A 10,651-nucleotide genomic window follows, 5' to 3' on the forward strand; every position below is an offset into this window, starting at 1 on the left:
CTGGTAAATATATTCAGGTTGTAGAGGAATATTTTTGTTCTTTTAATCTATATGAGTTGCAAATTTCACAAAAAAAATATATATTGTAATGTACACCTGTAGTCATCGGATTATACTACTTGTATGTTTGGCTTTTTCAAACTTTATTTTGTCTTTTGCACTTTTAATGTACAATGGTTGCACAATGTGTAAAAAAAAATTGGAAACAGAATACAAAGACAGACGTTCATATTTACTTAACTGTTTTTGTGCTATTGAATTCTTTTCTTCATTTTTGCCTTTTATTTTAGTCGGCTACTTTTGTATGTTTTAGCAATTCATGAGACTGTAAAATTCAAGTTGAGTATTACAGTGAAACCTTAGTTGTTATGAAGGAAGATGCAAGGCAATGAGGCCAAATATTTTTCAATTAAAGTACATGAAATGACCAACAACAATAGAACCACGACAAGATACGACAAATAGACACCTAGAGTAAGCCGGAAGTCATCTTTCTTCGAAAGTGCTCTTCTCGGCTCGAGCTCACAGACCTCGGATGAATAGTGGTAAAATCAAAGCAAATTGAAAATTAAAATAAAAGAATGAATTTTGTTGTGGCAAACATTGACAAATATTTTGATTGCTTGCATATATCACGAAATGACATTCATGAAAGACGTGGCAAACAAAAAACTGATGGTCCAAAATGCTTTTTAAAATAACATTTTTGAAGCATCAATTTTTTTTGCCACGTCTGTCACGAATGTCATTCCATGATGAAATTGTGCAATCAATCATTTTCATCTTCTCCTGCTTTTACAGCCAACTCGATCGTCATTGTTCGTATTCTCGTGCGAGCATAAGGTGGTTTGCACCTCCAGTAATGCACTGCGAGAAATCCTTATTTCCCCTTGGAAAGCTAAAGATTCCTCATTATTTATTGCCCACGACTGACCTACGGCAGTTTAACACACGAAACGCACTCCGGTCGGCAGTCAACAGGACGGCCTCCTTGGGCGCGCCGGCCGGCCGGAATCGTGCAAAACAAGCCGAAGAGCCAGCCGCAAAGCTGCCGCCGCGCGTTTCCATGCACCCCAACCAACCGGAGCAGGACGCGCGCGCATGCGGACACGCGCATCACGCCGTACGACCAAGTCCGAAAAGTCTCGACAGAAAGAAACCATTTTGTACAGTGGCTCCTGACCTGGCGAAACGCCTTGGAGCAGCCGAACTCGCTGGCCTTGTTGATTAATTATTAAGGAATATTCCTCTTGCTGCGGTCGATTAGCCGTGGCGAGGACGTGGCTGACATGCGGGGCCCGCCCAGTGCGGCCACCCCGACCTCTCCGTCCAGCGGAGATGTCCAAGTCGCAAACCAGTCGGACTTTTGGGCAACTGGCACTGGGCCCTGTGCCGTTTTCCATCCCGTCCGCGGCCTCTACGCGAACGCCACGCGAGCAGAGCGCCGTGGTCGCACGTTCAAACATTGCGTGTTCAACGGTCAACATTCAAACGCTTCGACCCAACCACAACCGAACGAACAAAATAATCCTCCGCCCCGCGCAAGTCCACGAGTCTCCGTCTCCGTCTCCCTCCCAACCCCGCGTACGTACGTCACGCCGCTTCCCTCCCCCCACTCCACAACCTATATATCCCGCTCCACCGCCGCACTACCTCCCCAGCTCTTCCCCTCCCTCCGTTCCAACCTCCAACCGACGCCAACGACTTCAACTCCAATCCATTCCGTTCAACGTTTCCGGCCGCCGCAACGTGCGACTGACTGACCGACTGGAAGCTCCGCCTCGCACGCCTCTTGTCTTTGTCTACCGGCTCGCCCAGAAGAATATGGTTCTTCCCATGTCGCGGGCGACGAGGCTGGTGCCGGAGCTGCCGCTGCTGCGGCGGGGCAGGCGCGCGCAGGTGGCGGACGACGGGGAGCTGGCCGTGCCGGCGCACTTCCGGTGCCCGATCTCGCTGGAGCTGATGAAGGACCCCGTCACGGCGCCCACGGGCATCACCTACGACCGGGAGAGCGTGGAGGGGTGGCTGGCGCGGGGGCGAGGCACGTGCCCCGTCACCGGCGGCCCCGTGCGCCTCGCCGACCTCGTCCCCAACCACGCCACGCGAAGGATGATCCAGGACTGGTGCGTCGCCAACCAGGCCGAGCGGGTGCCCACGCCCAAGGTGCCCGTCGCCGAGGCCGACGCCGCCGAGGTGCTCGCCGCCGTGTCCACCGCCGCCAGGCGCGGCAACGCCCCTGTGTGCGGGCAGCTCGCCGCCAGGGCTAGGGCGATCGGCAAGGAGAGCGACCGCAACCGCCGGTGCCTCGCGGCCGCGGGCGCCGCTCGCCAGCTCTCGTCGGCTTTCCAGAGCCTCGCCGGGGAGCCCGTGGAGGGTACTAGCGCCGCCGTTCTGGGCGCGCTGGGGAAGATCCTGGCGGCACTCACCGTGTTCTTCCCGCTCGACGACGAGGCGCGGCGCTGCATTGCCTCACCGGCCTCCCTCAAGACCCTCGTCTCGGTGCTCTCCCACGGCGACCTCGCCGCGCGGGCCAGCGCCGCCATCGTCCTCCGCGAGCTCGCCTCGTCCGCCGACCGGCACACCGTGGACGTCATCTCGAGGACGCCCGGCGTGTGCAGCGCGCTCGTCGGCCTCGTCAGGAACCCCGTGTCCCCGCAGGCCACCAAGGCCGCGCTCGTCACGGCCTACTACCTCGTCTCCGGCAGCGACCGCGCGGCGGCCCGCTTCGCCGAGCTAGGCGCGGTGCCCGTCGTGGCGGAGCTCCTCGTGGACGCCGACAAGGGGACGAGCGAGAAGGCGCTGGCCATGCTCGACGGCGTCCTGTGCGCCGACGCCGGCCTCGAGTCCGCGCGCGCGCACGCGCTGGTCGTGCCGGTGCTGGTCAAGAAGATGTTCCGCGTGTCCGACATGGCCACGGAGTTCGCCGTCTCCGCGCTCTGGCGCCTCTGCCGCGGCGCGGACGCCGGCGCCGGCGCGTGCTGCGCCGAGGCGCTGCGTGTGGGCGCCTTCCAGAAGCTGCTCCTGCTGCTCCAGGTGGGCTGCGGCGGCGTCACCAAGGACCGGGCCAGCGAGCTGCTCAAGCTGCTCAACGGCTTCAGGGGCAGCGTGGAGTGCATCGAGACGGTGGACTTCAGGGGGCTCAAGAGGCCATTTTGATCGGCGTAGATGCTGGATTTTTTGGCGTCTGCTTTCACCTTTGTTTAGATTGTTTTGGGAGCTAGATTAGATGTGTGCATAAAACATACTCCAGGATGACTAGATTTTGATTTTTCTTTACACTGTAATTGCATACTCGCACACAAAATGATCAACACAGAAGAGGACTGAACATTGTTTAATTGTTGCCAATATTTGATTTTTGCACAATTTGAAAGTTATTCCGTGTAATTTGCGTTTTTGAAGTGATCATCCCATTACAGTAGTGCTCAGAATTCCACGAGTTGGGAAACATGAGATTAAAGAAAACACACACACATCAAACTGAGCTGTAATCCATAGATCGGCCCAGGCTCATCTACTATCTATGATCAATAAATTTGAAGAAAAATAAATAGAAACACAAGTAAAAAAATGTGAAATGTCTTGCCACGGAAAGATGCTCGAGTGGCCAAATGTCATTTGAGGGGGGGATCAGGTCTTCAAAATGTTTTTAAGTTTTTTTTTTACTTTTATTATTATTCTTGCCATGGGCACCTCAAATGTCGCTCCTACCACACTCGATGCTATTCTTGTTGGATTTTTTCTATTTTTCTGACAACAGATTTTATTGTTAGAACAGAAGATATTTTTCTGTTTTATTTGAATGTATCTGACGCCGCTCTCCAAGCCGAGACACGTTTCTCACGACATCTTATCTCTGCCACTTTGTTGTGCTCGGCCAATGTTCAGACTGCCTTCATCTGATCGTGGAGCCGTGTTTCGCATTCTTTTCGTTTCCTTTAGGAAAAACCGAGTACGTAGTAGGTACGTACGTGTTTCACATTCATTCCTGAACCAAAACAAACAAGTACGATTTGATGATCCCAACAGCTCCCTTTGCTTTACTAGAACAGATCGAAAGGCGCGAATTTCTCCCATTTATTCCACACACACGTTCACAAAGAGAGATGGAAGGACAAAAAAAAGAAGGCTTTCGAGCTGTAAAGCTCGAGCTTTCCTCGCCATTCCAATGGCCGGCACGTACGCCGACGAGCCGTCACGGCACTGGCCGCCAGGTCGTCTCGTCGACCACCGTTCGCCGTGCGTCGACCAGCAACGAGCTCGTTCCGTGTCCGTCTGCCTCCGTTCAACGCCTACCTAACTACTCTCTCCATTTTTATATATAAGGCCATTGTCGAATTTACAATTTGCAACTATACAAGGCCATTAACATCAATTGAGGTAAAATTGATAAGGCTTGCCTCGTAGTAGCAACCGAGGACATTAATACCCCTTACATGCATGTTGGAGTGAGAGGGTTCGTGTGCATGCACCACATTAATCAGACTACCCACAATGAAAGTAACATAGGTGATAACATCACATTTATCTAGGCAAAATAGATAATGTGACATGTAATTAATGAAGAAATAGATGCATATGGTAACATAACTAGTTACTGTAACATCACACATATCAAGAAAAGATGAGTCTACAACCTAATAAATGAAGTTATGCATAACACAACACATATGTTACTACCCATTGTGGAGGTAGTAATATACACTAGTAACATGTGCATGTTACTACTCTAAGTTACTCCCCACTGTGACTAGTCTCAATCAACAAGGAGTGAGAGTTGTCTTGTTGTGCGTTGAAGAGCAAAATGCACATTGATTAACACGTCTAGCAAGAAGAAAAGACTAGCTTGCAACATTAACTTAAGTAGGCATCAATTTCTACCTTGGTACCTGTAATATGAGTTTGTGGCCTTGTATATAAAAATGAAGGAAGTAACTAAAGCGCTCAGATGTGAGCTCAGCTACGACAGTCGACAGCAACCTATACGCGACGGGGTAGACCACGGGACCCGGTCGACGCGACACCCGTGGGGGCGCGATGGCGGTGGATGGCCAGAACCCATTCTGCACGGACCGGCGACGACGACGACTCCTCGCTGCCGATCGGATCACGAGCCTGTCCGGTCCGCCTCTCCCTTTCTGCACTTGGTCCGGTCGGCCGCTGCTCGAGCTAGCGCCATGCGAAATGGACATGGAATTTCAATCTTCAGAATGTGGCTACGGTTGATTTGCACGTTGGAGTGGAGTGGAGCCTAGTTTGGCCACGACATGCATCAGTGTGTCGGTCAGGAGCCATGAGGATTGAGGCCGACCGACGAGCGGGATACGCTACGTGTGGAACGTGTTGCCAGCGGGCTGCGTAGGTGCACGATGGTGTTTCGTTGGGTATGAGCTGCTGACCAAATCAAGGATATGGATTTTTTGTTGAGCTCTGTTTGGTTTGCAGCTAATTCACATGCCTATTTTTTTTCACTAATTCCAACTGCCCAGCGGTTGGCTTGGTATTGACATAGAGATTTCAAGACGACATTTTTTTTGATAAAGGACGCTTTTATTATCTCAGAAACATAGCATCAAATGAATACAAAGCATTATGAGTAACACCTGGCCTAGCAGTATTTTATGAAGAGGGATAAAAGAAGAACCCTTGTTCCTAAATAAAGAGAGAAAATGTACCTGCAATGAAGCTGAAAAATCAGGCGCTTAAAGGACGGACTTGAAAAGGGTTTTGAGATGGACTAGCGACGTCCTACACACGACGAAGACTCGTCCTCGTCGATGTCCCTGCTGTCAGACTACTTACCCACCCCTCTTCCCTCACACATTAGAGAATTGCCATGCTGCCACAGAAAAGCTTGCAAAAAAAATTGTTTAGAACTTGTTGTACTGCAACATAGAGAATTGCCATGCCACAGAAAGAGAAAAGTTCCCACATGACTTTAGGAAATGCCATGCTACAAGAGGTTAATTATCATGCTACATCATAGAAAATTTGCCATGCTATAGAATAGAGATTGAAATGCTACAACATAGAGAATCGTCATGGTACAGTGCAGAAAGTCATCACCATGTTCAGAAATTGCGGATGCTATATCAGAGGGATATGTGGTATTTTTCAGAAAATGAGCTGCCATGCTATAGCATATATAGTTGCCAGGTGTACGTCTAAAGAAACAGAAAAATTGTCATGCTATCGCTGACATAGTTGCAAACTTGTAATGTGCAAAAGGCCTAAAAAACTGAAATTGTCATGCTCAAGATAGCCACTTGTTCAGGATTTAAATGGACAAAAACACAGAAAGTTGCTATCTGAAAAAATGGGATTGGGGGCAGATAGAGCAGCAATGCTGGGAGGATGCTATGTCACGGAAAAAATAGAATCGGAGCAAACGATTATGTTCTCGCACCAAGATTCGCGCACAATCGGAGGAGTGGTGTTGCATTCGCACCATAGCAGCTTGAGATAGGGCTGGGAAAAACTTGAAGATGTTCATCTTCTTTCCGTAGTTTGATGCACTTGAGAAGAGAGATTAAAGCAATGGGAAAGCACCAGGTCCATGGCCTGCAAGTATTCTATGCCTAATTCACTTGTGTCTGATTCAATCGTGAGAGCTGAGAATAGAAAGGGTGACGGAAAGACAGAGGAGAGCACAAAATTCACCAAATTGCGGGCGAAGGATTCATGTAGGGCCTCCTTGGTTTGCAGGATTCAGTACCGCGGTGGCCACTGATCAGGAGTTGGTGAGCTCCAGCACAAACAAGGCACGACTAACCCATATAGCTGAAATAGAGCTCTTCTTGTTAAAATACGGAAAAATAGACAAGAAAAACAACGCAAACAGGCAAGCTCAGCAAAATCCACTGCAATGCAAAATAAAGCCTGAGAACCTTAACAGTCATCGATATCAGAACATGGGGATCCATTCATGAACGAACAAAAAACTACTAGCAGATTAGCAAGGAGAGCAGTAATCCACCACAATGCAAAACACAATCCGGTGATCCATAACAGTCATCAAATTCAGACTTACGACTCCAGTCTATACCTTTGAATTACTCAAAAGCGAAATCTAATCCGCACCTGGAATCTGAAACACTCAAAAGACCAAGAACAACCTGTATGAACGAGCTATGAAAACTAATAACAGCAGAACATCTTTACTGAACTAACCCATTCAGCTAGCATCTCTTAACCTAACACTATTTGATCGAACCAGCGATCACGCTCTCTTGCCGCAAAAACATTCTTACCATCAACACGACGCAATTTGCCAATTCTAGGATGCTCGCGTTGTCACCGATTTCGGGTGATCATCGATACAGTTTCCGGTAAGCTCATCCATCAGTCGATCATGTCCATTATTGCCTTGGTCACCTCCCTGCCAAGGTCGCTGCGGCGTAGCTCCACCTTCATCTGCTGTACCCTCTGCTTCTTGATCTTCTCGTCCAGCAAGCGTGCCTTGTCGTCGTCCATCTTTCCGAACTCCCGCTTGAACATGCTCTTCTTCACCTCCTCTGCAAGGTACGGGTACAACTCACACATCTCCTCAAATCCCTTGGGCTCGTGGTTGTTCGCCTTGGCAGTGGCAGCAGCAGCAGTAGAAGCGGTGGCAGCGCGGCCCCTGTACTTGTGGCCGCTCCAGACGATCTTGCAGAGGTCGAAGAGCCGGCGGTCGTGTTCTTTGGTCGGGAGCTCGTACTTCTTGGCGGCTGACACATACCGATGCTTGAGGCTTTTGACCTTCCCCTGGAGCTCCTTGCTGCTGTAGGCACGGTTGTCGAGCTTTCCGGCGAGGGCTTCGACCAGTGCGTCGGGCTGCGGCAGCACGCCGTGCTCCTTTTGGTGAGCGGCGAGGGCCTCAAGGATACGGACCTCGTCGTTGGTGGACCAGACGCGGTGGAAAGCCAGGCGCGGCTTCTTGGCATCCGGGGCCTTGGCCTCCTGCTTCGGAGATGGCTTCGGCGGCGGCGCATCTTTGTCAGATTCGGAACCCCCATCCTCCTCCTCGTCGGAACTGTCGGAGTCCTCGCTCTGTCGCGCCGGCGGAGGCTGCTTCTTGGGGGCAGTGTTCGGGGCCGCGTGGGATGGCTCCTCCTCCTCCTCCTCGTCAGAGGTCTCCGACTCTTCGCCCTTCTGCGGCGGCGGAGGCGGGTTCTTGGGGGCAGGGGTACGAGAGACGGCGATGGTCTCTTCGTCCTCGGACTCGTCTGCGCCCGAGTGGGTCTCCTCAGAGGAGGCAGCCGGCGGCGGTGGCGGCCTCTTCTCGCCGCGCTTCTTGGCCATGGTCGGAGAAGTAGGGTGAGCCTTTGGGAGAAGAGGTGGGTGGCGGCGCCGGACAAGGTGGGGTTTCCCTTCTTCGGGTATCGGGACATCGGGTGTCCTTTCGTCAAGACACAGTCGGCCTTATAAGTCTCAGGTGGGCTTCCTCTTTCTATTGGTTTCGGTCGGCCTTATTCATGCATTTTCGTGTCAGTATTATATCCAGCCCAACCCAAATGTTGAAATAACATTTTCTCCTTTCCAGTTTAAGATCAAGAAAATAAATGTTTAAGATGAATTCTGTTCAAATTCCTTCCGAGAAAAAGAAACAAGACCAGCTAGGACTAGCCATTGGTTTAAGATGAATTCTGTTCAAATTCCTTCCAAGAAAAAGAAACAAGACCAGCTAGGACTAGCCATTGGCGGCATATTTTAATAGAAGAGGCAACCTGAGCACCCTGACGAGCCCAAAGTCCCGAACATGGGTGGGCAGCGTGCACAACTACATAGCCTGCCAACAGAGCAACGCTCTGTACTTTGTTTGATTCGTACCCTTTCGCTCGGGCGAACCAAGAGCGCTCAACTAGGGTTTACCCTCCCTATCGATGGTGTCGCTGCTGATCTGTCTCATCTCCTGTGGTCCTAGGACCATGGAGGCGCGGTGGATCCCAGCCTTTGTTGGCCAGAGGGCTCCGCTTTTAGGTGTTTTTTTAGTTTAGGGTTTGTGACATGCTTAGGAAGACGAATCGATGGCGACTTCCTAAAGATGAAATAAAGTTCTCCATGTGAAGCCCCCGCCCCGGTGGTGCTTTTAACGTCGTCGGAGGGGCGTGTGGAGGTGTGTCTTCAGCGAATCTCATGGATCGCTCAGTGTTTGTCTTCAGTGGATCCACTTGGAATCGGTCTTCATTCGTTTGCGTCCGTGTGTCTGCAGGTTGGATTCTTCATATCTATGCTTCTGTTCATTGATGGTGGTTGTTGTTCTGGTGCGTTGGTCGTATGGGGCCTTAGCACGATGACTTTCTGACTGTCTACTACAACAAGGTTTGCCCGCTCCAATGAGGGAGGGAGATGATGACGGTGCATCTTCGGCTCGCTTCAATGCTTGTAGTCGTCACTAGGTGGTCCATGGACCTAAATTATTTTTTTACTTCTACTAGTGCTCTTTATGCTACCTCGAGAAAGAGCAACACTCTGTCCCCCTTTTCAAATTCCTTCCACATCTATAATCCGAAGAAAACATTATATCGACGTGCAGTAAGCATAGCAGGAAGCACCACATAACTGATGTGGTAAGGGCATCTCCAATGCCAACCCTAAAATGGACATTGTATTTTTCCACGGATAGGTCCGCAGACACTGAAGGAGCCGACCATCCAACCATGTATGCATACATTTGAAAGCAAATTTGAACAAAACGAATGAATTTCATGCAAACCAGATAATGTTCATTTAAACTAGACAAAATTCATTACATTTTTGATATATTTCAACTAAACAAAAGCGTCCGAAGCTAATCTAGAATCTTCACCGGTGGTCATGAGCCCCGAAAAGCGTTCAACCTCCAAGTCCTTGTTGTTCCTCTCTGTGTCCATGTCTGGCGGCTGTGAGTCCCGAAAAGTGAAGGTGCGGTCACCAGCGAAGAAGAGGACATGTGACACAGACTGGCCCACATGGGACATGAGGCACCGCCGTCACGCATGCCCTACTCCTCCTTGTCGGAGTCTGTGACCTGGCCATCGCCAGTGGAGGTGAGGTCAATGATGGACGTGGACGGGTCGGCCACACGGTCGAAGCAGTGCCAATGGGGACCAATTGACGACGTGAACGACGCGTATTTGCTGCTCTCGGTTGGTGCGACTATTCAATGTCGGAGCCAGTGAGAGGTCGTGCCCGCTCTACGCGGGCATGAATGCAATGTGGTGCTTTGGAGCGGCATTGAGCGGCATGAATGTGTGGCAACCGCTTTGCGCGGGAACATGCGTGGACGCGAGAGAGTTCTGTGGCTGGGTTCGAGATGTCCGCGCATACGTGGCAGCGGTCTGGTCACCCGCAAAGCCCCCTGGTTTGCCTTCGGTTGCAAGAAACAGACGTCCGGACCGGTCCATGGATCGATGGGTATCACGTTGGACGACAAATCGTGCCCGAACCACGGTCCTGACGAATGCGGGAGGTTTAGATGTCCATGTTGGAGATGCCCTAAGGTATCTAAAAATAAGTTTAACAGGAAGCAACTGAATCTCTCATGGTAAATGAGTTAATTACCTTGTCTCGTTGTGTTATCACGGACACGGTATCGCTAAATTTATGGTGAGACATATTCTTGCTAAAATATCATCTCTCAATTAAGAGAAGGCAAACTTTTTCTTATTGTTTCTCTCTTCTCCATCTC

General features: G+C 50.5%; 2 protein-coding genes across 2 annotated transcripts; one reads left to right on the forward strand and one right to left on the reverse strand.

Annotated features, from left to right (window-relative positions):
• The first annotated feature begins 1,644 nt into the window (after nt 1-1,644).
• LOC125523259 (U-box domain-containing protein 21) lies at nt 1,645-3,350 on the forward strand. The gene has a single exon (XM_048688307.1). It carries the CDS (start codon nt 1,825-1,827, stop codon nt 3,154-3,156), a length of 1,332 nt encoding a protein of 443 aa, XP_048544264.1. The 5' UTR covers nt 1,645-1,824; the 3' UTR covers nt 3,157-3,350.
• A 3,576-nt stretch (nt 3,351-6,926) lies between these two features.
• Nucleotides 6,927-8,391, reverse strand: LOC125522874 (STOREKEEPER protein-like). The gene has a single exon (XM_048687921.1). It carries the CDS (start codon nt 8,281-8,283, stop codon nt 7,342-7,344), a length of 942 nt encoding a protein of 313 aa, XP_048543878.1. The 5' UTR covers nt 8,284-8,391; the 3' UTR covers nt 6,927-7,341.
• Between the last annotated feature and the right edge of the window lie 2,260 nt (nt 8,392-10,651).

Source organism: Triticum urartu, chromosome 7, assembly GCF_003073215.2.
Source record: "Triticum urartu cultivar G1812 chromosome 7, Tu2.1, whole genome shotgun sequence".
NCBI classification, from domain to species: Eukaryota; Viridiplantae; Streptophyta; class Magnoliopsida; order Poales; family Poaceae; genus Triticum; species Triticum urartu.